The 27319-nt window shown below is 39.3% G+C and overlaps 1 protein-coding gene across 2 annotated transcripts in view; it reads left to right on the top strand.

The window, feature by feature from the left end:
* LOC122996934 (pro-neuregulin-3, membrane-bound isoform) overlaps positions 1-27319 on the top strand; it is a 385190-nt gene that overhangs the window by 280992 nt on the left and 76879 nt on the right. For both annotated transcript variants that reach the window (XM_044372740.1, XM_044372739.1), the window contains exon 3: positions 25587-25660. In XM_044372740.1, the coding sequence (XP_044228675.1) occupies positions 25587-25660 (74 nt within the window). The remainder of the gene's footprint in view (positions 1-25586; positions 25661-27319) is intronic.

Here is a 27319-nt window from a genome sequence, read left to right as displayed (position 1 = left end):
ACCTGAGATAAATATTTGACTCATAAGCTGTTTGAACTTCCACTTTTTCAACCAAGCTACTCATTAAATTTGTCTCCAAGCGTTTCAGTAAGTGTCTCATTGTTGGGGATCTAAACAGTCTAGACTTGCTCTATGTGAAAAATGCCTTGAGATCATTTCTGTTGCGATTTGGCGCTATATAAATAAAATTGACTTGACTTGATTGCAAGTGACAACTTTCATATTACATGCAGTCACTTGATTTATTGTTACTATTAAATATATTGATTAGTGGAGCATTGAAGTCATTCATGTCCAGTAAATTGTATGTCCAACATGTTTTGTCAGTATAGGACACAATTTGCAATATGCAGATTGAACTCTACAAGAATCAGTCCTAACTCAGGATTTTGTTCTTCGCGTATGACCTTGGAGTCTGTATTGTGTGTGTGTGTGTGTGTGTGTATATATTTGTGTGTGTGTGTGTGTTCTTCAGTCTGCTGGAGATGAGCCCGGGATAAGAACTGCTCATTTATTATTCAATTAAAGATCGCTGGGGTCATGGCAGATCATTAGCCATGGAGGTTATTTCAAAGGAAGGAGGGACACAAACAGAGAGATGGAGGAAAGCAAAGACAAGACCAGAAATGGACCAAAATATTGAGAGAGAGAGAGAGAGAGAGAGAAACAAATGTATCGATTCAGCAATTGATTTCTTGTTTTTTCATTATTTTGCCTGCTCTTATTTTGAAACCACAGTTTACAACTAATTACAGTATCAAGTTGTTGCTGCCCGTTGAAACATCCTGATTGGCTTTGTTGATGGCTTCTACTCATTAAACCAAAGACACTGGGAAAGATCCATTGGGAATGTATCAGAGGGTTTGCAGTGCAATTTCTAAAGAGGGCTTAAGTGATCTATGCTCTGTGAACAGACTGGCAAGAGCTCTCCAAGACAGAAATAACCTCAGCTCAGCAATAACAACAGCTCAAGCACACAATATTTCTTGCTGCACATCCAGCACATAATAAAATCAGGAGAATTTCCAGAGCTGCAGCCTTTGAACAGCGACAACAATGGAAACTTTAATAGACTTATGTGCTATTGATTTTCTCTGGCCATCAAATGTTGAGTATGGATAAGAGATAAATAATGAAATGGTATACACACATACACAAGCGCACAACCATTGACACCTGCAGTGTAGTGCAGATGTGCCTTCATAAAGAGGAAGAGGGTGAAGGCTAACTTCAGTTTCCATGGAAACAATTATGGAATTTGCTGTTAAAGGTACTGGAAACATTATGTCTGTCATTTCCTGCAAGACTTTTAGGCGGCTTAACCCCTGAAGGTAACAAAAAAATGACCTGGCAGATAAAATTAACTAATCTTCTGATTTAAAAAAATCCAATATCTTTGCAATAAAAATTATATTGCCGTAGATTGTCAAATAGTGGCTGAGGCTTTTATTGAAAATTACAGTTTTGTTTGTTTTTTAAAGTTAGAAACTGGCCGTGTTTTGTACATGTTATCATATTATCATAACATAAAAAAGTATGTATGACATTTTTTTGTACAAGTGGGATTAAATCAAACTTAAATTATTAATATAGGTCATTATGATGTTTTAATGCCAGACATTATGCACAGGTACTGGGAGTTTGAGACAGACCTCGCCAGAGAAATTACAGCATCGGTTGTTGTTGCTGGTTGTTCAAATGGGCCTAAAATTACACCAAGAGAACAAGAAAGCATAACCCAAACTTACATATTTAAAAATATTAAACATACATCTACAACATGCATATTCCTATTCTTTCTAATTCCATACTCTTAAACATATATGGGTATTGAACATGGACACCTCATTATTATTGCATCATGGTGGCTCTCATTTCATTACCTAAATAATTAATAGAAGCCATAATAACAAGGAAAAGACATTCAACAAAGAAAATGTGTGATGTGCAAAAGCTCTACCATCTAACATATTGCATATACTGTATGGACTAATATGTTTGAAACGTTGCATTGGTATGATGGCTGAGTAAATAGTATGTAAGTTGAAAGTAGGACTTTAAAAGCAATTCCAGTGAGTATCACGGAGGGCAGAGAGGTCGAAATGGAAGAATTCGGTCATGATGACTTCTGGTTCTTTCAAAGCTCTTTAGCCAGTCTGCAGAGAAAAAACAAAACAAACAGCAAAAAAAACCAAACAACCAATCAACTCATGATGACACAAATGGCTGCATTATGATATTAATTTTATAAGATGGGACAGACTTTGGCAATACGGCCAAATTGGAAAAAAAAGATCAAATAAAGCCATGTTGGCAGTGGCCTTGATGTGCTGCTGCAAAGACAAGGTTTTCAGAGGAGGAGTTGTGTGTAATTGCGCGGTCCCGGAGGTTAAGAGTCAGGAAAAAGAAACAGAGAGAGAGAGACAGAGAGAGAGAGAGAGAGAGGCTCTGTTTGAAAAGGAGGGAGGTATGCGTGGATCGGTAACTATCCGGGTATCTAACTGTCATGCTGCTCTCACCTTCAGCAACAGGCAGACAGAGGAGAAAGATTGGTGTGAAGTTTTTTAATGAAGCTTTTGATTGCAGTCAACATGCCACTTATCACCGCACCGTCTGGATAGTTTCCCTTTCATGCTAATTATCACTTTCTATTAGGCATGATTATGCTTTTTTTTACATGTTCTTTGTGGTGGATTATACTGTACATACTGTCATTTTCCTCATCATACTATATTATATATGTCAAATAAGAGGAATCAAGTTCTTCACATCCTCAGAATGAACGCAGTCAGTCTTTTATTTGCTTCACACCTCACTTCAAATCCTCCAGAATTCAAGTCACGGTCGTTTTAATACTTAAAAATGAATGACTGCTAACACATATTTTCTTCTGCCCTGTTTGCAATTAAAAAAAAAGATTATTTTCCCCCCAGTTAATGAATGTTAGCATCCGTTTGAGCTTGGAAGCACCTTTACATGACATCGGCGTCGATAAGCAGCCCAATTACCGGCAGACTGGGTCAAAAGTTGATTTGGGCATCAAGAAATTTAGAAGAGAAAATCCTCCCTAAGTCTATGCTGGCTTCAGCAACAATAATGACTGCGGTGCCAAAGGGATAATTAAACCTGCCGACAATGTGAAACCAAAACCGGGTCCTCTCTCTTTTTCCTCTTTTCTCTTGGTGCCCAGTTGAAACTGTGACACTGAGGAACAGCCTGGGAACGGGTTATCGACATGGACGTGTCACGTAGGTCCTGGGGCCTGGACGGAGGGTGGTGAGGACCAGTTTATTGGCCCCACTGGGGAATGCCACTTAGTGCCAATCACTCAGGAAAAGCTGGACCAGAGAATATTGGTCTTGTACCATCTTTTTCTCTCTCATTTCTTCCCCTCATTCATCTGTCTTTGTCCGACTCTCACACACACACACACATGTAGACACACAAATCCATCTCGCTGCCAAGAATCAAGGATGCTCCCTCTCTCGCTAGACTCGGAGCACTAACTCGCTCCAGTGCACAGTGTGTGTGTGTGTGTGTGTGTGTGTGTGTGCATGTTTCATAACAGCAGCAAACACACACACACGCCAGGCCTTTTCAAACACAACCTGCGTGGCTGCTGTGTGACAGAGAAGCTAATTTGCTCCGCCAGAATACTTTCCCCAGCCACCATGCAACTCTGGCACCCTTCCACCAACCAGCCTATTATATTAGAATATCTCTCCATGCATGCTACAATAACACATTTACAACCAATGAGTGTGGGGCGTTCTGCCCTAAATTAGCCGTGACTTGCTTTTCAAAGGGTCATAAATAGCTGTGAACGTTTCATAAACAGCTCACAGAAGCTGCATAACAATACAAGGATAGTGTTTAACTGGATATGTTGTCATGACAGCGTGTAGCACCACAACCGTGTGCACCTCAGAGACTGCAAGAGACTCGATCGGCAAATTAATGCACCCTCATTGTCATGGTAACATCTATGGCTTTCAGTAGATCCTCCTAGTACACAACAGGTCAAAAAGGTCATATTGTGACTGCATGTATGTGTATTATTCCATTCTTTACACGCTATGAACATGTGTAGTAATGTCTGTATATATATATATACATGTGTGTGTGAGGTGCTCCGTGTGATGACAGACATGTCATTCCTCCTCACTTCATATTCTCACTCTTCATCACTGTCAGTGAGATGACTTTAAATTGCATGTTTTTCTAACAGCAAAACACCGTGTCACACCGAAGCAAACACTGACAGTTTGTCCCCCCCCCCCCCCCCCGCCCCGGCAGCTCAGAGGAAAATTGTCGTGGAAAATACTGAGATTGAAGAGTATTTAGGAATTTTCATGTGTTCCAGTTGTCACTTTACAGCGCAATATAAGTCAGACACACGGTGTTTAGAGAGTAGTTATTAGTTGATACAGAAAACATGTCACCGTGTGGCGGAGGAGCAATAACTGAGGTGAGAGGATGTGATGCTGCCTCGTTTCTATAAAACGATGCACAAAAACAATTTCAGATTGTTTTTTTTTTTTAGGGAGCAAATGGCAGAATGATTTGTATTCTATAGATAAAAATAACAAAATAATGTTGCATTTAAATGTAGCATGCAGGGAGACACGTTTCCTGTCGTGTGCTGAATACCAGATGAGTCTCTCTTGATCTTAGAAACTTGAAGCAAGGCCTGCAGGGTAAAAATCTGTCTGTCGGTGTAGATTTGTCCCGGACATCTGTTGAGAAGTCGATCCGGAGTTTTGTTAGGCTTCTCTAAGTGCACACCACCTCCATCACCGGAGAGACAGAGGTGATGGGTGCAGTCAAGCCGTGAACATGGACGCTGCCAGACAAAAGAATCTAAGATTTTGCAGAAGACAGTGAAGCTTTACATCTTTGACCGCCTGTCAGTTGCTGCAGAAAGCGGGCGTGGCTGTCAAATTTCTCAATTTTTCCCCGAAATACTGTACGTCTGGACGATGCACTCCGGCTGTCCGACTATTTGAAAGGAGCTTTTCAACCGCTTTTGAAATTTTCAAACAGCACTTGAGAGAGCATGTATTGGCCTTTACTGTATGTAGAGGGTATAGGCTTTACCCCTGAAGAAGGTCACTGGTATTCGGCTTTAGACTTATCTGTCGGAGACAAAAGAACGCAGCGAGGAGAGGACCCATCTGGTTATGGATTCTGCTCACAGCCAGACACTAGTAGTCCTTTGTGGGCAGAGGCTCACATCTGGCAGGTGCTTGTTTATGAGAGCAGTTAACACTGGATCAGGGAGGCTTTATAGCAAAACACATACGCACGCGCACATGCACACACGCACATACACACTACCAGCGAGCCCAGTGTTAAGAGTTTTTTTGCCCCTCTTTAATGTTTTTAACCCTGCAATCTGTATGTACCCAATACACACTCTCTAGAATCTTGCAGAGGATTTCTGTGTATTATGACCCAAAAATGTGCACAGTTGTTGTGTTATTTTGGGATCAATGTCAGTCTGCAATCATTTAAATAACTTATTAGTCATTAAAACATGTATCAGTTACAGTGGGAGTAAAAATTAGTTGAGAAACCTCATACGCTCTTAGGAATAGACATTTTATCAGTATGGCAGTAAATCCTGCACAGCTAGATCTAGTTTTTTACCTAAATGGAGTATACAAGGTAGTGTTGTACCTCCTTTCATGCCATGTAGTGCTGACAGAAAACTCAATAAACCAAAGGGTTAGTCTGTTCAATGTATGATTAGGAATGATTCTGTTTTGATAACCTGAAAATGCCCACAAATAGAATCTGTATCGGTGAAATTTGTATGAATTCCTGCAATCACTTCATGACAAATTCCTCAAGAGACACTATTAGCAATAGTGTGCATCTGTATAGCTCTCTGATATACAGCTAAATGTTTGTATGAATGGACTTGAGCCAGAAAAAGGTCAAGTGAGCAGCTCTTTGCAAACATAAATGCACTTCAGTTTGCTCTTCTTCAGCAAAGAAGACAACAGTTTTGCTGGAAATGCTAAGAAAAAAAAAATCTGACCATAAACAATTTCAGCACGCACACACACACATACAAACACACACACACAGAGCTGCTCATCCTTGACTGTGAAACTAGGTTGATGGGGGGCAGCCTATCTCCTATGGCTCACACCCGTGCTGACAGGCTCATTATAGTGGAGTTGGAGTGGAGACCTTGGTGTGACAGAGCCAAAGTCAGAGCCAGAGCTCCCTCCAAGCTCTGCGTCCCACTCACTGTGCTGCCTGACCAGCTCAGACAACACAGCACAGCCCCCCCCCCCCCCCCCCCCCCCCCCCCCCCAATCCAACCCCCATTCATGCAAACCACAAATCCCCCTGAGGGTATAGAGCTCGTTCAGACCTCGACAACACATTTCAGATTGACTGAAATGCATCTGAATGCTTGACAAAAGCTCATTCCGCATCCGCCAACGGTTTTCCCATCGGAATGACCGCAAGGGGCCGAGTTTCTGCTCTCTTTAAATGCTCCGACACCTAAAAAAATGGAGTTCAAAACAAAAGAAGGGATAATACCTGACAAGGTCTATAGTCCACAATCAGGTCAGGCGGTTCTTTGCGTCCTTTACTCCTTTAGAATACTTTACAGTCATGAAATGTGTACGTCAAAGGGTGTTATCCTGTTTATATCACGACTACTCGCCAAAAAAAGTAGCAATATGTCATCAAATGTTTTATCAGTCACATTTATGACTAAAGCTCAAGCATGAAATATAGTTCCTGCATCGTAGACTTGTAGTTGTTCATCTTAAAGCAATAAAGGGTATCATAAGTGCTTCATAATCCTAACCAGAACCACGGAAATGTGTAAAAAAACCCAAAATGATGAGACCTAAAATCTACAATCGAGCCAGTTTGCAGCTCATTTATCTTTCCATTCAACTGTAATCCAGAAACGTATAGTATAGTCACATGTAAAAGCATTAGCTCTGTTAAATAATGTTTTGAATACATTGAAATATGATGTCCTATAGCATAGTTCTTGTTAGATTTAGCGTTCAGCCTGAGCACGTATTTATCATGCAGTTTGTGTCGGACCAGCTGAAGGGGGGGTTGCCCTACTTTATGGAGCCATTCTTGGTCTTATTTCTTCTTTCTTGGAGCTGAAGTATGAGGCGATTCTTAATCTCTCTTATGTGTGAGTGTGTTTGTGCACGCTGGAGGAGGACAAAAAAAAACAAAAAACGGTGGCAGCATCCGAAGACATCTGCTCATTTCTAAAAGAGTTTAAGTCATCTGTCACCCAACTGATGACATCAATGCACAGGAACGTCTAGGAAATGCGTCGAATCGGCCGCGTTCTATTAACATATCACATTGTTCTGTGACTGACTGGCACGGTGGCGGAGATCATGGAAGCTGACTATCACTGGAGGGGATTAGAGATAAATCCTTTTCATGACTTGCAACTACATAACATCCCCTCTTCCTTTAAATCTCTCTCCCACCTGCTTTTTTCTCAGTCTCTTCCTTTTATACCACCTCACCTCTCTCTCACTCTCACTCTCACAAACCGGTTCTCCATCTCCCCCTCTTTCTCCGTAAGAGCCAGGGGCGTAGGCAAATAGACTGCACTCTTAATTGCCAATGTAATGATGCTGCAGTCCACTCATCTCACCTGCCTAATTAATACTACAGCTGACACCCCTTGCTCTCTTCTCCCTCTCATACTCTCACACACATCTACCCAATGGCGCACACACACACACACTGATGCAGACAATTACAGGAAGGCATTCTTATGAGTTCATATCACGTACTGTGTCCCTATATCTGCTCTACCTTCCCTTCCTCTCTCTCTTCTCTCTCCCCCTCCCCTCCTCCCTCACGGTCTTTTCCTGCCTCTCTCCACTGTAAAACACGGCCCTGTCAAATTGACATGATACACCGAGCTGCACATTCAGAGCAGTGAGAGAACTGATCCAGCCTTTATGGAGAGAAATACTGTATATCTCAAAACTTGTGACGAATGTGTGTGTTTCATGAGGCGCCGATAAAACCCGAGATTTATAAATGCATGTGAAGGTTTTTGTAGATTTACTACGGCGATAGCGAATGCATCCTCCTATCCATAAACAAATACAAACAATAAATATCACACAATTTCACACCTCAGTTTCCCGCTTCTGTGAAGCTTATTTCCATTTATTTACAGATTGTCAGCTGGGGGTGTGAATCACCTGGCATGTTTAAATTAGTTTACAAATGCCTGAAGAGTTTCGAGAGTCCTTTAACGTGCTTCGATCCATAAATGCATGTAGTATATGGGTACATCCGGCTTTTCAATGCATATATGTGGGATTTTCAGGTGTTGATCTGTAAATAACGTTTAATTAATTCATCCAAAAATGTAGCAAATGCACATGTTAGTAGATCAATACAATTATAATGTAGAATACTTGAAATATTCTTAGACATTAGACATTACAAAAATGACAAAATACATTAATGTGTAATTAAAGGGGAACATATCATGCTTTGATCATTTATATACTGTTATAATGTTGGATGTCTGTGTTAAACATGGTCAAAGTTTCAAAAGTTGAGATGAATGTATGTAAAAAGGCTGCCTTCAAGTCAAAAACCAAGGTTTCAGCCTGCTCTGAAGCTAACGAATCAGAACAGAGTGGGCTCATCGGGGGGGCGGGCCTTACAGAGACAGGAGCTAAAACGGCCTGTTTCAGACAGAGGCTGAACTGAGGGGAAATAGGGAAATAAATAAGGAGTTTTAACCTGTAAATCATGCAAAGATATTCCAGTAGAACCCCAGAATATAAACATAGACCTGGAAATGTGCATGATATGTCCACTTTAACAGTAACCATAAAGTTGTAGCTGCCCAAGCTTCTAATAAAGTTGCTCTCTCCATGTTTCACAGGTCCTCTAACCATTTACTGACTGTATTTATTTACCATTTACTAAGATGGTTTGCACTCCTTCCAGTTCATCAAAGTTCTTCTTTTGGCTGAAAGACAGCTGAGCATAATAATAATAATAATAATGATAGATATCTAATAATAGATAATAAACATGTTGCGTTTCTGGCCTATAACAGCACTAAACTAGAAGATTAAAGTGAAAACTTGTCACTCAAAATTGAAATGATCTTGACCAAAGCATTCTCACCTCTGTGTACTCGCACAACATTGTCTGTATACTGTAGGACGGGATCATTGTACTGTATTTTTCTAGTCTGATAGGAGTGAAAACCTTATATAGAATCAATTATAGACTTGATTACTTGCTACCAAACAATACTGGTCAGCAAGGTTTTCATGACGTCACTCGAGTTCTATTTGTTTATGGAGAGGAATATGAACTTCTGATCACCCTGATGTATCACAAGTCATCATATACAGCTGTAAACATGTTTTTATCATCAGTCTGAGGTATTTCTATCCATGAACCTCCACAAACTGTCAACTTCTCCCGTGTTTTATGTCTCTCTTCCTCTCCCTGGTTTATCTGAAAAAAATACACTCTTTGCTAACTCTGTGGTGAGGTTGAAAAAAAAAAAAACAGATTTGGTGGGAGCAGCAGCAGCCTCCCTCTCATTTCTTTCCTCTTTCCCAAAAATGATGAATCTGTAGACAGGTTTGCGTTTCTCGGGTCTTTCTGGGTCACGTAAGCCGTTCCGTGTTGCCGGTCCTGCGGCACGACGGAAGTCTTGTGTAAACAGCTTCTACTGTAATGTAGTAATTATTTCCTCTTGCCTCTTTCTTGTCCTCATAACAACAAAGCTCCTCTCCTCTTTTTTTTTTCTTCTCCATCCCTCCTCTAAAGAATGCTGTTAACAGCTCTTTGGGAGGTTCACTTTTGCTTTTGTTGTTGAAGCCATTTTCTTCCGCTTATTGTCCTCTTTATTGTCTGTAATCTTTTGTGAGGTTTATTGTGTTTTTGTTCAGGTTTACAACTGATGAGAATGGGAAAAAAAAGACTTCTACCAATTAGCAAAGTTGTGGAATCTTTTTGTTGTTGTGATCGGCGTTCGGTGTTTGTATTGTGTATCGAGTCGGGTTGGATTGCTTCACTTCAAATTGAGTTTATACAAGGACAACCTCATTCAAGACTTCAATTGGCCTTTTTTTTCTTTCTCCTGTTCATCTTGTTCTTTTTCCAATTAAAACTATTTGACATCACTCTTCATATTGAAATAATTGGAAATATATCTGCACCATCTGCAGGGCAGAATGAGCCCAGGTTAGATTGTAATTGTAATTTCCAGTTCTCATGTCATGTGTTCAAGAGACTCAACAGCTTCTTGACTTGAGAGCTTTTGTGCAAAGCATGGATTTCAGTTATTCTCTCTTTAACATCCATTAATATTACAGCCTGAAGTGCTGTAAAACACACTGCAGTCGCTTCTTAAGAATTGTCCAAAGCACACTGTGAATTAGATGTGAGTATCTAACGTCCTGTGCAGCGTAAAATAGGGCAAACATGAGAGGTTGGCTTTGTCCAAACTCTTTCTCTACTCGCTTCCCGATGGCACAATATGTACTTTTGCCATTCAGAGTGTCTGATTTCAAGTGTCCTCAAAAATCCTGTAGCGCAACATAAAATGTGCATGGTACACACCGCTTTCTGCTAAAGACGTTTTTTGCTAGACAAGTAAATTACACTTATGCAAGACAGCACCTGTCACCTGTGATTTTCTCAAAATGACGACGGTTCAATTATTCAAAATCTCCGTTTACTGCTCACTATATGCAAGACTGTTGTGTAAGAAACAGTAAGAGTGACCGAGGCAGTGACTTGGATACACCAAAATATACTGTTGTCAGATTATAATTTGACAGTAAACAGTCACATGGAGCAAAACTTACCACAATAGTTATTTATAGCAGTTCAGTGCGATCACGCTTCTTAAGCTAGACAGATGAAAAGTGATAATCTTCTCAGTCTGTGTCAAAGTGATATGTGGATTACATACAAACAATAAACGCACAGGATTTTATTTTCGTTCATTCATCCGTTCATTCATTCATTGTTATTTCTCTCTCATTCCGCCGCAGTCTGAAGTCTCAATATGTGAAGTCAAACATGGGTCATACGCTATAATTTGGAAAAATGTTGAATTACTCAAATATTGAATTTTTCCAGCTCATATCCCTCAGTTGTCTGCAGCACAATAGAGCCATCAGGCTTCATTTCAGATAGGGCCCCATCCCCGAACTGGCTGCTGGTATTGTTAAATACCTTTGATTCTTTTTCCTCCTGCTGAGGATATACTTGACACTTTTATCAAACGCGTCCGCGTCCGTGAAAGTAATCCCGCTTTGTTTGAGAGTTCACTGGGAGGGCGACAACAGAGAACAGAAAAGGTCATCACGTTAGATGTGAATTAATGCAAATCACATTCTCCTCTCTCCTGTTGTGGCTGCCGACTTTCCTTTTGTGATCATCTGTTATCTGATATCCTGATTGCAAGAATAAACATTCTCTGTCTTGATATTATCCATAGCATCAATAAATTGGCATATTTGCTTTGTATCGCTCCTTATCAGACTTTGTGTCGGGTTGATTTGCATCTAAGATGTTTTTGTTTGGTTAAATGAAACTTAAGGTTTTAGCTCTCAGAAGGATATTTTGTATTCTTGTATTTCCATGTTTACTGTGGAGTATGACTAAAGCCATCAGCTGAAATGAACACCTGTCAAGTGTGGTAGCTCAGGAAATGGATAGACTTTTGCTGTGATAATAATTGTTTTTACCATGAGTTTGACATCTATCTCTCAGGCTTAGAGAGCTGTGTACGTCAAAGTCCTTAATCATCGCCATGGGGAAATAATCATTGGAAAATTGGCAATGCCCTGTTGTATAATCCATTTCTGTAGCCTCGGGTTGTGTTTTGATTAAACTGAATTTCTTCCATATTGCCCAGAGATAGTGGGGCTTCATATGCGAATATCATGGATAAAGTACAGAAAGAGATGTTTTTTTTATGATTTATTATATCCATTACAACAATCTTTTGTGACGCTTTCTTTAAGGCTCGGATGCTTGATACTAAAAATACATCCACAAGTAAACGAAATAACAGAAACTATCACGGCAGCTCTTTACTTTAAATACATCTAGTGAAAATCCACAACCCTCCTCCTGTATAAAAATGTATGTAAACATTTATTTGAAGCTAATATGAGGCTTCAGCTGTCCAAATTAGTCAAATCAAGCCAATATATTTCAAAGTTACTGTCTTTTTAGTGCCAAATATTCTCTTTTTTTCACTGAAGCTGAACACAAAAACACTGTAGAGACACAAAGAGAGAATTTCTTTTTACTAAAAGGAGTGTAACTATGGTCGTTGTCCATTTCCTTTGACTAACTCAGACACATGAAGCTTCATATTAGCTTCAGATAAACTTTTAAACACATTTTTGCTCAAAACAAGGACTGTGGATTTTGTCCTCCATCACTCACATTGTGAGATCATTTGGAGGGAATCTTCTAATGTCCAGTATAAACAGAAGAAAAAAATGACAGTGAGCATAAACTTGTTTCAAAGTTTATTTGGAACCTGACTGTAGTTTTCAGACAGACATGAAAGATTGTGGACGTATCCTTTAAACGTATCACTTCAAGATGGCCTATATTCTCATATTCTCAGAACTCCGAGTGCAGTTTGTACTTTTTTGACATTCACCAATTTAAACAGTTACTCACACTTTTTTTTTTTTTTTTTTTTGACAGGAACTATTGTTTGCTAGTTTTTTAAAAACATCACAGCATCTGTTTTGTCTTGCTAGCATTTCTTTTTGCCGTTCCCTGTGTTTCCATGCCGACTGCTTCACTCTCTCTAAAAAATAATTGGCTTTCAGTGTGTATGATGCCGCTTTCATGTGCTCCATGTAAGCAGCTTCTTCCTAGTTATGTTTTTGAATCCAGCTGGTCATGCACTCGAGTGTTTCAGGTCAGAAATAATGACAAAATGGTTCCTTTAGCTTGTTGATGTTTTTTGTGGCTTTTTTTTTTTCTTATCCATCTTATTCTTATATGAACTAAAGAGAAGAGAGCTACTTTGTACTGTTGCAGCAGAACTGTTGTTTAATTAGCTAATTGAAACATGTGGCAACTAACAATGAATTAAACATAAATATATATATATATATATATATATGAGTGAACAGAACTCCCCATGTACAGCCTGTATTTGCAATCAGGTGCTGGTCGGTCGCAGGAACATCGTAGGTGAAGATCAAAATGAATCACTGCACACTGAAATGACCTTACTGTGACTTTATTAGGAGCAAACAACATGTTTTGTCTGTAGCTTCTTCAGTTTTGCTCAACTAGAGACAGCAGTCACAGTCACAGTAAAGTCATTTCAGTGTGTGGTCATAAATATATATATATATGGATACATTTATATCAGTTGTTTGTTCGCAATTGCAAATTTCAAACCATAAAAATTTGCATTTAAAATTAGCAGGATGTTAGATTAGATGTTAAAAAGTGCAGTGAATTTCTCATTGCAGTAAAAGTACCAGAAAGAAAGAAAGACATTGTGCATTCATTACAGCCTTTGACTCCAAAGAGCATTTTTGTCCACTGATTTATAGAAAAGAGAACAGTTTGACTTCCTGTTTACTAAGCAAAGACGCAAAATGAGAGTCCCTCTTATCACCGCATCAGTGGATTTATTTCTAATCTAATATCAACTGTCTTCGCAGCTGCTCTCAGGACGCAGTATGACTGATGTTTCCTATGAGCGACGGCACACTGTTTCAGCCTGTGAAATTACATTTTACATGCATAAGCGTTTAAATCCCAACACCAACATTTGGGAGATGAAGTAGCTGCCAGTTTCCAGAAGGTTATAACTTAAAATTCCTTTGTGAAGTATTATCCTTGGCAAATTCCTTCTTAGCTGTGCCCTCTAACGGTATCAGCAGCATGCAAGTGACACTTTCACACTGAGCAAATATTTCCGAAGGGACACAAAATCATCTGAAACAGAAGCCAAAAGGGGTGAGTTTAATTATCTGATTACCCTGAGTGTCTTTTCTGCTGCTTAATTTTGTCCAAAGGTCAAAGCTTTCATGAGAGTATTGTTCTTCAACACAAACCACACACTCTCCTGCATAAATCCTCCTCCTGGCATTTGGATGTTTTGGTATAATTTCAGAAATTAGGATGTGATAAAGCTGCCACCCCTGTGGTACCTTATTTACTCTTTCCTTTGTTTCAACTGCCAAAGGGCAGAACACCGTATCAGTCAAAAAACAAGTACAACTGAAGGTGGAAACACTCATTATTTCAGATTATAACAGAGGACAAGAAAAATGAATTATAGTTAACAGAAAAGTTATAATAAACATGCAAACATCAAAGGTTAACCTTAAGCCTGTAATGCCACAAAGACCAAAAACAGGAAAGTGTTATCCCATTGTTGCTTTGAATCAGCATTATTTTAAACTAATGCACATGCATAGTAGAGGTTTCTTGCACAACTTCACCTACTTCCAAGGTGCACGGAGAAGGGAAAGAAGTCTAAAGAGAGCAGAACTCCAGTAACACTTGTCGAATGAAGAAGAACTACTCTATTTAAATGTCGTCTGTAATGTGTTTTATGATGACCTTGATGAAGGCCACAAGCCGAAACGCGTCGGTCAAACAATAAAGTTGTTGCTGGAGTTCTTATCTCTTTAGATTTAAACTGTACAGCAGAATGAGTCGTGTAAACACATAGCAGGGGTGAACGATTTCGGTTACTCTTAAAAAAAAAAAAAATGTGTTTTGTTTCTTGTTCCTACAGTCGGATGTTTGAGCTTCGCAGTGCAGAATGATTCATGTGCAGAGTTTGAGACTAGGAGGCTGAAAGTGGAAAGTTTCTCTGTGTTCACCTTGAACCTGAGATGACAAGCATGAGTTTGTGACATCACTAATGTGGAAGCCAATCATAGCGTAATATGCAACTTACCCATTTAACCCAGCAGGGCACACACACACACACATTTTCAATGAAGTAGGAGACATCTTGTGTCCAGCAGTTAAACTTTTGAAATGAAAAATATTTGCATATTTATTTATTTTTCAATGAGGGAGAAGGTTTGGATGTAATTTCAAGGATTTTTTACAAAGTAATTGAACTTCTTTGTGGGGAAAAAACACATCAGACAGATTATTATTCAAACTATTTTTATATCAACATTTTTATATGTCTGGAGGGGATCTTTAAAAAATTCCTCAAAGATCTCCTTCAGACATGTTTTAAGACATGTAAGAATCCTTTGAATAATAAATTGTGTCTGACATGGAATAAAAGTTCAATTACCTTATTAATAATCCTTAAAATGACATCTCCTTCTTCCTCCATGAATCCAGAATATGTGAATAAGCAAATATACTTCACTAAAGTCTATTCTCAGTGTATCTGCACTGGAGGCGTCAAGTTCCCACATCACACCGGACCACGACTGGCTCCGAACTAGTATGTGTGAGGTCACAAATCCTGTAGCTACATGTCTTAAACTCAAGATTTTCAGTGAGCACGAAGACACACTTTCCCCTTCAGTAGATGAATGTGAAAACAGCCTTTGAGTGTCAAACTCTGCACATGCATCATCCTGCACAGTGAAGCTTAAACATCCAAGTGAAGTAACAAGAACAAAAACACATTTTGACTGGAGGGGGAACAAAAAAAAAAAAAAAAAAAAACAGCACTGAAGAACTTACTTTGGAAAGACTTGGACATAGAAACCCATTATCCTCCTTGGATATTACATCTCATATGAAAGCCTGTGTATAAAGTACAGGTAGCTGTTGCTGAGTGGAGGATGGGGTAAAAACTTGTTGCTTGTCAGCGGCAGAGATAACAGCTAATTTAATCGATCTAAGTACCTCAGTGCCCCCTTTAACATTCAGATGCAATGAAGAGATATTCCCCCGAATCTCACTGTAGATAGAACGAACAAACCATCTAATCAAAGTGACTTGGGAGGAGGGAATTATTAAGTACAGAGATAAGTGCTCCAAGTGATAAAGTGTTAATATTCATAAGGAGAGAAAGTCAAAGACAGGTAGAGAAATGGAAAGAGGGGGCAGAATGAAAAAGAGATAAGGGGTTAGGATTTAAGTGTTATCTTACCGTTAATGGTATTTCCAGCCTGTATCAATATCCCTGCATAAGACAGAGGGATGTATTTATAGAGTGTGACATGATAGTCTTCTACAGTATAAAAGGTACTTAGGTGACTTCTACTGAACTGGAGAGAAGAGCTGAAGTGTAGAAAGAGGACTTTACTAAGTAGCCAGAACAATCCATCTGCTCCTGCTGAGTAAATCTAGAATCATCTTTTTTTGTGTGTGTGTGTGTGTGTGTTTTCCATTGTTTGCTGTTGTCTCTCTCTCGGTTCCTGCTGTGTCACTACGAGATTAGGTGAGGGAACGATATCACGGTCATGATTGACCGGAGGGAAACATTGTAATGAAAGAAATACTCTTCTGAAAAAATGTTCGAGTAAGTGCTCTCACCCTGTTGTTGGCTTGAAAGATGATCTTAAAATGTTGTCGGTTGCTTCTAAATCGAGGACGGCGGCTCGACTTGGCACAGTTACCGTGGATAATAAAAGTATGTAGTTTCAGTTACATTTGTCGTTTGCGTCTGATGTAAGCGAATGTAATTGTGTGCAACAAACCGCATTAGAGACAAATGGAAGCAGATTGTTTGGCTAAAATATATGTTTAGACCAAGATCAAGTCCTCCAAATTAAACAACCAGATACGTTGTTTGTCCGTGCGCTCCAGAACAACACGATCTGACACCCCCATTAGCAGTAATCAGCAGTATAACATCATTTGTCTGTACTTTCCAAAACTATCACAAATCATTGTTAAAAGATAATGATGTTTTATGAACGCTATGGTTACGGTCTGGTTAGGTTTAGGCATTAAAACCACTTGGTTAGGTTTTAGGAAAGGGTTAGGGTTAGGGTTAAAGTTACTACTGCTTCAAGGTTAGGTGATCTTCATCACCATGGTTACAATAATAACCAGTCTTGACTTGACTCACAGTTGGAAATCACGTGACACTCATGGTTGAAAAGCAGGAAATGAAAAGCAGTCCCCTGTTGCAAAGGTCATTGTTTTTTGACCCATTCGTCCACCTCAACCCTCCTCCCTTTGTCGCTATATATTCACTCATATATAAACATCATCTCATTTCCTCCTTTGCTCCAGTCTCAATTACTACAGCCGCTAGATGGCATCTGTCACTTGGATGTAAAATAGGTCATTCTGGGCCACTGGCAATGATAATCTGTTGTGTCGTTTTTCTTGGGAGGACATTTAGAGACATCCTGAGCATCAGTTACAGTAAATGGGTTATGCTGCAGTAGTGGTTCTTAATGGACATTTTGATTACTTTTTTCCTGGGTCACCATTTGAATCCATTATAACTTCTTTTGTGAATCCAAGCATCCCTTGAAGGGTAGGGGGGAGAAATCACCTTTGTGAGTAGCAGAAACTAAAACCGTCTGTTGATAGAAGACAGAACGAAAACCGTCGTCCTTTGCTGTCCTTCGCTGTCCTTCGCTACTCATCATTACAGCGTTCACACAACAATGACAATGCTGTGATTTCTCATGACAGTCACTATGCACATAATCACAAGAGGTCTGCCTGCCAGGAGAACATATATGGGTTGTGTTAAGCTGTCTGAAATAAACAAACCACCCAGTGCTGCTCTTGTTTGTTGTCTCTCATGTGTCTCCTCGTCTCTGCTGTCTGGTGCTACTGACTGCCTCAGAGATGCTGGATGAGCTAATGTAGCATTAAAAATCCAGTTTAAGTCTCTTTTTGGCTGTCAGATGTATAACAAGTTGGGTAAAAGATGTTCATATTACGTATGTAGTGCCAAACTTCTTCCTCTGGCCTCCATTAATGTTTTTCTTTCTATCCCTGTTCTCCTTTTGGTTTATATAGAGTAGTGGATTTGTAAAGGAGAGGTGGAGGAACAGGGGAAAGAAAAGGGGAAGTGAGGTTACAAGATAAAAAGAATAAAATATAAGATACCGTACATCAAGGAAAGTGGTGTGTTTTTTTTTGTTTTAATTTTGGGATCAGCGATCGGGCAGAGTTGTGAATTATTGAGTGAACTTCCTGCCTCTGCTGAAAGGTTTGCAAGATGGAGGTGAGGTTTCATAGGACTCATGGTGAGATGGAGAGAAGGGCGCACATTCAGACACCATGGCATGTATGCAACATTCAGTGGGAGGCATGTTTTATTTAAAAAACGAAAGAAGCTGCGCTGGAAAACAACTGGAAGCATCCAGAGAGCAGAGATTCTGACTTTCTCAGAATATGACTTTAAAATTTTGGAAAATACTCGTGATTTATTTCTAGTTTACACCAGACTTGACTCGGGTTGTTATAAACTTTAACATATGGCTGATTTAAATGCCATCATGCCTTCACTTTGATAGAATAGAAACAAGCAGCACTGAGATCTAATTTGACTAACTTTGAAATTGCTTGCAAAAGGAACATATTATTCTTCACATCTCAAAAATCTACTGTGGTAATTATAACCCCAAAGATGCCATTTGCAGAAATTAAACTGGAATCATATCCGACCACAATCGAACCACAACACAAGAGCATCTTCAGCAGTGAATATGTTCCTCCTGTTTGTTAGAAAGAGAGCTCCGAGAGGTAATTTATTCTTGAGTTAATTATCTCGGTTCACATTGACCTAATAAAGTCCCAATCTCATGTGAAATTATGTTTTTGTCTCAGTCCTTGTTTACTAAAATACATAGTAGTCATGAGTTTGTATGTATGTATCATCTCTAACTGAAAAAAACCTTCCCAAAAAGTCTCTCTACTTCCCCTGAAGGTACCGTGAGACGGACACTTTAGGAAAACCAAATTGAAAGTACTTTAGCAGTGATCACAAGGAACCAAGGAAGAAATTCTACCCAGCATGTTCAGATATAAAATTATATGTTATATCCAATAAATAGTCCACTCAGACTTCAAATAGGATATCTAAATTAATTGGTTGCACATAACGAGTAGGACTAATCTGCTACACATTCAGAGCAGAGTTTTTTAAACTACATGGTCCACATATACAAAGATAGGTCTAAGACGCTCTACTCTGTCCACTCCAGTGGTCTTGCTTTGTGGAAAAAACTTGTTTATTCTTTATATTTATAGATATAGATATAGATAGATAGAGATATATGTCCTCATAGGGTTACTGCAGTCTCTAAATAATCTTAACCTTGTGACTCTTCACCCACATCACTGTAAGCGATCTGTAAATTCAGCTGTTTTGGTCTTTTTTGTCAGTTGTCCAGCAAGTGACCTTGATTACAATGAAAGCACTGCTTGCTTTTACCTTAGGGTACTATAACTTGTTCAGTTCAGTTCAGCTCAGTCAGTTTTTTGACCTGCATGGAAAATTTGGCTTTCAGGGTGCCAAAAAAACAGACACACAGAAAAGCAAGACTCATCTGTCAATAAAGCAGATTAAAAAATGAAAATCATTAGCAAAAATAATGCACAATTACAATAAAAACAATGAAAAACAGTGTAAAAACTAAGATCAGCCTCACTCTATCATCAGTGAAACAGATCTTTGTGATCCAGGTGTTTTATTTGCATTCACTATTATACTCATTAATTCTAACATAAGCTTATAGAAGATTGCTTGTGGAAGCAACATATTGTTTATTTCACTCATGTGCTGTACTGGAATGATTGTGTTCCTTCTCACATATGGATATGCATATTCACCATATGTGTTCAACACATATGTACATACATACAGTTCATACATGCACATCAACACATACAATGCATACATAGTTTCACACCCTGCCTGCTTCTCATAAGGGCTTAGACACGGCGCCCCAGATGCATTTCAATCACCTCGTCTGGAAAAAAATGAGAAACAAGACTTCCCTTGATACCCAGCGAAGCTCGATTTTCATTTTAATTTTCTGTCCCATCAAGAAAGTGAGGAATGAATGGAAACACATACGGGTGAGAGATATGTAATGCCATTAAAGCAGAAAAGTAATCATCTCGGGCCCCCTTTGAAGTCCGGGCTGTCAATTGTATTTCCTTGTCTGCAGGTCTGATTATACAAACCTCTGAACGACAAATTGCTATTAAAGCCGAGCAGACATATTGGATTACATTAGGAGTTGATACATCAAACGATATGACTTCATTCGGTGTCCACAGTAACAAACTGTTTTTAAATCTTTATTACCTTGGTTTAAAACCTAATTAAAAAGAGCACAATGAAAGTTATCTGCTACACCTGCTTCCTTTTGTCACACATGGGACTATGTTTTGTTTTTCATCATGAGATCAAAACTTAGCAAAGTATTCCCTGAGTACATGTGTGAATGTAGCCATGATAGTGTCTTATTGAATCAAGAAAGCTCAAAGTTAAAACTCTAGTTGATTAATTGACTGTTTACTCCCAAAACTATAAAAAAAAAAACAACCTTCTGAACGTTTCCCTTGATCATATCTGTCTCTCTTTTACTAACAGTTTGTATCACTACAAGAAATGTCATTTCATAATATCACATTGCATCTTTATGGAATAATAAATGATCTGGTTTCCACATAAGGAGTAAGTTAACTAGCAATGTTTCGGTTAAAATGGGTCCAAGTATAAATTAGCACTATGCAGAAATGTTGAAGCATTTAATATGTTCCACATTAAGATTGGGATGTATGAGTTTTGTGGTGATTTTTACCTTGTGAAATCCTTACTGAGTACATTTTATTGTAAGGTGAGGCACCAACCATGACTGAAACAACACTTTTCCTCAGCTATTTCCTGTTATGTGTTGGCCAGTTTACCGTGAGTATCAGCCATTTTGCTCGAAAATGAATTTCACGCCAAGAAAATGGCCCGCTATGTGAGGATCATTGAACCAAGCTGTCACAGTCTGACCAATGCAGTGTAGCATATTTTCTCTTAATAGAGCGTTGAGCCTCACGATGCTGTGTGGCTGCACTGTATTAAATTGGTCTAAATGGCTGCCCTGCCAAGGAGAGAGAAGCAGTTGTTTTGGGTTTCTAATATTTCTTTTGATGTTTACACTGCAAATTGCCTCATTATTCTATTTGTATCACATCTTTAGTATCTGAGGGGGAAATCAGTGGACATGATTGATGTTCCCTGCCTCGTACCAAAACAGGAAGGGCAGTATATCAATTGGGTAACAGAGAAGAACATTTCAAAAATCTATCTTCATTTCCTTGTTTTCAGTCTCTGGATTGTACACTTTGTTTGAATAACAGTGCGGTACAGCACTGCAGAGTATGCCGACGGGTAGTCATGATGTCACTCCTCTCTGGTAAAGATCAACATAGTAATCCAGTAATACTCTACAGTATATTATACATGTATAAAGGGGAAGGAAGTGTAGACGTTTTAACCCGGCAGCCGATCAGACGTTCAAACCCTGCTTTTACTGCTAGCTACATATTAGCAACATGTATAATTTGCAGCCTAAAGTGTAGATAAGCAGGCTTGTGGGTTGAAGGTGCCCTTGAGCAAGGCAGTTTTAATCCCCAACTGCACCAGTGGAGCTGGAGCTGTGGTGGGTCTGTCAAGCTTCAAGGAGTAAATCGAACTGTGTTAGCATCCTGAAAAAGAGAGAAAACCAAAACAAAAATTCACAAATTTAGGCTCTTTGTTGCCTGTTTGCGTTAGTCATGAAAGCAACTTCAGCTTGGAGGTCAGGTCAGTTTTATTTATATAGTCCAATATCACTAATCACATATTTGCATTATACAGAGTAGACCAAAATAGCAAAATAACAATAAAGAAAAACAGGATGACAGAATTGTATTGGGTTAGATATTAGGTTTCCATCACTGGGAAATGAATGAAACCAAATCCAGGAGTAAGATTCTTAAAGGGGACAGGCCATGCTTTCTGTTATGTTCATATTGTTCTGATATTGGATGTCTATGTTAAACATGGTCAAAGGTCCAGAACTTGCGGTGAACATGTGTAAAAATGCTCCCTGAAAGTCAAAAGTCAGGGTTTCCTCCCTGTGACAGTGTCAGGGACGTTCTGTGGCCTCTGCTGAGGTTGCTCTTCGGGTTGTTTGCGTCGCTTATTTTGGTTCGGATTCAGGCTCAAACAAGTAGAGATGTACTACTGCTATTTGTTTATGTAATCTACTGAGCCGCCCGAAGTCAGCCAAGGGGCAGTGCCCTGTAGCTGGCCAATCAGAACAGAGTGGGCTCATCGGACGGGGGGGGGGCCTTAAAGGGACAGGAGCTAAAAACGGCCTGTGAGGCTGAACTGAGGGGCTGCATAAAGGACAAATATAAGATTTTAACTGTAAATCATGCAAAGATATTCTGGTAGAGGCCCAAAATATAAATATGGACCTGAAAATGTGCATGATATGTCCTCTTTAACAAATGTGTGGATGTAAACACACCCAATGATGTTGAGTGACGTTTAATTAGACTAAAATGTCATTAAGTTATTTACAATAAGTCAAGTTAACAGAGCTTTTCAAACATTAATCTGGGCATGCTGTATTACTCATGAAAGAAACTTCAGCAGGAATATTTCGTTTACAGCTCTGAGATAATGTAACATGTTTTCCCACATACATGGAGAACTTTTGAACTCCTTAAATGGAATGTGATATTTCCCTGCACATGCTGTTATGCATATGCATGTGTGTCTGTGCAACGACGACAGTCTTCTCACACTTCACTTTGCAGAAATTCATCATCCTCTAGGCGGAATATTTATATTTATCCCCTGCTCTTCGCTGCTTTGTACATTTGTGAGATATTCACACGTATGCCTGCTCACACACACACACACACACACACACACACAGTACATGCATGCAATTTCCTCCCGTTCTCTTTTAATTAATGACTGTGGCGCTAATTAGAAGGCATGCAACTCTTCAAAACCCTCCGACAGTATCTCAACCATTCTTAGATTCACTCCTCCAAGCTTTTTTGAGGCAACACTCCGATGTGTTTTGATCTCTGCTGAGAACAGAAAAAAGGCGTAGGAAAAGCAGAGTTTGTGGGATACAGTAACTTTATATAATGCAAAGTGCTGAAATGTGTGAAATGGTAAAGAAGGATATTAAAGCAGTTTTTGTGGCGCTCGTGGCTACACAACAGGGGGCTATGCATGCTTGTTTGTGCATGGTTGTATTGTATTCTGTTCTCTGTCGCCTCCAAGTATTTTTTTGCCACACTCTGTTTATTTTAATCACTGCTGTATGTTCCCGTTTACTTCCACAGTCCTCCCTAATGAGCATTACACACAGACACTGTCACCATGTCAAGCCTCTATTCTTTTAATTATCTTCTTCTCTTGCACTCGGTGCGCTTCCTGTCAGAGTTTGGGCAGCTTATAGGTCACAGTGGCACGGAGAGATGTTAAATGACCACACATTTAGCACAGAGAGAAGTCCATCTGTGTTTTAAATGACCTGTTGACACGTTAGACTTTGAACCTGAATAGAAACATCCGATCGGGAAGATGTGTTGAAGTTTGGACCGCAAGAGATTTGAAATGCGATTCACCTTTTAAATCAAGGTGACTGTTTTTGTTTGTTTGTTTCGCTCTCTCGCTCCCAACACAACACAAAGTCGGCACCGCACGTCGCGACAGTAAGAGATGAGATCAACAAACTTGATGAGACAGCAATACTGACACTTTGACAAATGATGAGATTATCGGGGCCTGGTCAGCAGCGTGGTTGATGCCATTGTTGCTTGTCATCATGGTGATCTGGTGTGATGAATGAGATGTTTTTAAAGCTTTTATGTATATAATGAGAAAAAACGCTGTGTGCATTTAACGCACAGAAAATATGCCCTTGGGTTACTATGACAACCAGCATTTTTTACAATTCATAACACAGAAATCTGACCTGCTCTCTAGTGAATATAATGCCAGCAGTGGGCTTTTTAAGATCTGATTTGCATTCAGACTGCAGTTAAACTACAGTAATGAACTAATGTCAGTTCACCACTGCATGCTAATTAATACCAGGCTGCAGCAGTGTCAGAAAGTAACTAAGTATATTTACTCAAGTAAAATTTCGAGGTCTCTTCATCAATGTCACAGACCATATGTCTCAACTTATTTGCCCTCTTTCCCTCCCAGCAGGGGAGATGTTCTTTCAGCACATCGCTGGCAGATGCACAGATGAGTGCATCTTTCCCCGCCTACTGCAGTTCATTTAATAATTAAAAATCACTCACTGTAGATGAAAGACAAAAAGAGGGTAACCATTACCATTCTGCATGGAGCTAAATCTTTGATATGCCATGCTACATCATTTTGTAAGCTTGATCTCTATACACAGTCCTGGTGTTGTGTCTGGGTGGACGTCGATGTTCTCTCAGTTGGGGGGCTTCAAAAAGCGGGGACCACTGGGATATGTATATTTGTTCTGCTGTTAGCTTGTCAGAGTATATACAGATTAATTCCAGGAATGCCAATGAAACAAAGCTACAGGAGTAAAGCTGGGATGTCGGTTGGGTAGAAAAGAAAAGTGTTAAAAAGTGAAATACAATAGTTGAGAAAGTGACCGAATGGGTCAAATTTGCAGAGGTAGCACAAGCTACTGCTGTTGGTGAACTTTCTGTTTTATTTGCATGTATCAGACTTGGATTTTTCCTCAAGAGAGACAGAGAAAAACAACAACAAGCAAGGTACAAATGGCCAGAGGCGAAGATTGATATCCAAGCCAACTGAGGCACCCAATTAGACTTTATACCACATTCTGGCATCTTAGCCTCAATGCTATCTCTGTACCCTGCAAGCCACAGTTACACTTGTAAATGTTGATAAGGATATACTTATTGAGCTGAAATTAATTAAATACATCCTCTCAATGCTTTACCTTCATGTAGGACATTTTCTGAAGCGCAGCCCGAGCACATTTCAGAATTCGCCTGCGATTTAATCATCATTGCTTGATTGGCACTTTCGCAAATGTGCCAATCATATTCAAAAGTTGATATTTCTTAAAAGTTTGAGGACTACAGTATTAATTTAATTGAGCACTCTCCGTAATAGCTTCCTCTTAGTGGCTTGAGGCTTAGGCATCGAGGGTATGAAAGAAATCTAATACATTTTGCTTTTAGGTTTTGATTCATCGGGTGCTGTGTTCTGTGGAGATTGCCTATGACTAGGCAAAGAACCTGAAACTCATTTAGCTGCACACAGCGAGAGGTTACAGGGTCTCAGTTAATTGGGACAGGATGCTCCGTCTTACTGCAGCCCCCAATTTGTGATTTTTGGCTGAAAAGACAGATGTCTCCTTTACTTGGTGCAGGTTTCGGGCCCCTAAAGATCACCAACACCATTAATTTCTTCCTGTCAGCTTGCCTTACGGTGCACTTTTTGCACTTCTGCTCTCTTCCACAAAGACCGAGCCTTACTGTAGATACATTTGTCTCAACACAGGAGGTGCAGCTCTTGCATTTGCATCAGTTATAGCTGCATTTGTTCCTCAGCAAACCGGCCTCACTGACTGATGATTTGTTTTCCCCTTTTTCTCCACTAGGTGTCGAGAAGGCTACCAGGGAATCCGCTGTGACCAGTTTCTGCCCAAGACAGACTCCATCCTGTCTGATCCAAGTAAGTAGTATTCCCCACTGTATTCAGTGTACCAACATCTAGCATTATATTTGAATGTATAAAAGTAAACATGAGGGGAAACTGAGGGTTATATTTTCTTAGATCACTCTGATGAGGTTCAACTGTAGGAGCATTTACTCTTCAGAGTGCTGATCCACATTAATAAAGCCCTAGAGAAAATCAAATGTTCTCAGCCTTACACAGACATTTACTGTACGTGTTCTCACTATCAAATCCTCAGCTCTGCTGTGCAAACATCCTACAAGACAGACTAATATGTTATAATATTAGCCTGACAACTATTATAGGAGCTCTCAACTAGTTTAAATTGAATTCTGCTCTGTTTGTGTGAAATATAAATATTTTCCCAGGTAGAAATATTACATGTCCCCTGTGAAATACGCATATATTCTGCTGAAATCCTGTTAATCATTGCAGCAGCATTGCAGTGACAGTTTGGTTTCTCTTCTTACTATCACTCATATTGGGTATTGTGTATCTAAATGTGAAGTATAGCCTACTCCAAAATACTACACCGTCCTCCAGCCTTTAGGATTACATGATTACATGAGCTCCGAACAATCCTCAGTCAGGTTTTCTTTTATGTTTGAGTAAAAGTAGTTTGTGAGATTACAGCATTTGAACCTCAGCTATTCTATCCTGTTATATCCCTCTCTCCTTACAGAAAACTCATAATTCGTCCTCATATTACCTTTCCATTTTCTTCTCTATTCACTGCTTTCTCAAATACTCTCTCCTCCCCAGACTAATGACACTTCTCACATTTCTTTATCTCCCAAAGACACGGTCCTCTCAATGTCATGTAGTTGAAGGAAGAACACAAATTGCCCTAACTTCTGTCCTCACCGCTCGCTATCTGCCATATTAATTTCCCTGTTCCTCTCAGCTCATTCCAAAAAATATGCAACCTTGTCACTGGGGCACTAAATTTTTGGCAGTACAATAGCTTATCAGTGACTTTTTTACTAACAAGCCGCATGCTGTAATAGCAGCATTTACCGTAAAGGGACAGTGATGTGGCTTGGGGATTTTTACTTACATATTTGTCCAATGTCAAAAAACACTCTGTAGTAATATGAAATTAAAGTTTCTCATTATGAATTTGACATTTTCTACTTGATTGCAAAGGAGAGTATAAGAGAGCATAAATGAAACATGTAGATTAAATGTGGCAAATGCAACAACACTGTTATCACTTTGTTAATATCCTTTACTTTCCAGATCATTAATTAAGTCTCTGTAATGAGGTTTTTAATTCCAACAAAGTATTAGGGTAATTGTCCTTGTAAGAACAACATTGGTGTTCACTGAAGTGATACCCATCGCTTTGTTTGTACACCAACCTACTGACCTTAATGTATTGGTGCCTAAGAACTGTTACCATCCTCATCACTTTAACAATTTGTCAAATGTCAAATGGAAACAGTTGTGGATTGTGTTGCTTCTGTATCTGTTGGTCATAGTGAAGACCCACTAGACATTGTGTTCTCAGTGTATTTACCTTGAAACATGGTTGGTCAGTGGGCCCTTAAAGACAGAGCTTCTATCTGAAGTGATAGTATAAATATAATTTCTCTTTTAAAGCCAATATGCTCATAATTATCCAGCTCCAAGTCCTGTAATATTGGATATATGCTA

The sequence above is a fragment of the Thunnus albacares genome, chromosome 14 (genome assembly GCF_914725855.1).
Source record: "Thunnus albacares chromosome 14, fThuAlb1.1, whole genome shotgun sequence".
Taxonomy (NCBI): domain Eukaryota; kingdom Metazoa; phylum Chordata; class Actinopteri; order Scombriformes; family Scombridae; genus Thunnus; species Thunnus albacares.
Note: the sequence above shows the minus strand (reverse complement) of the source record. Positions and strands in the feature narration are given on the sequence as shown.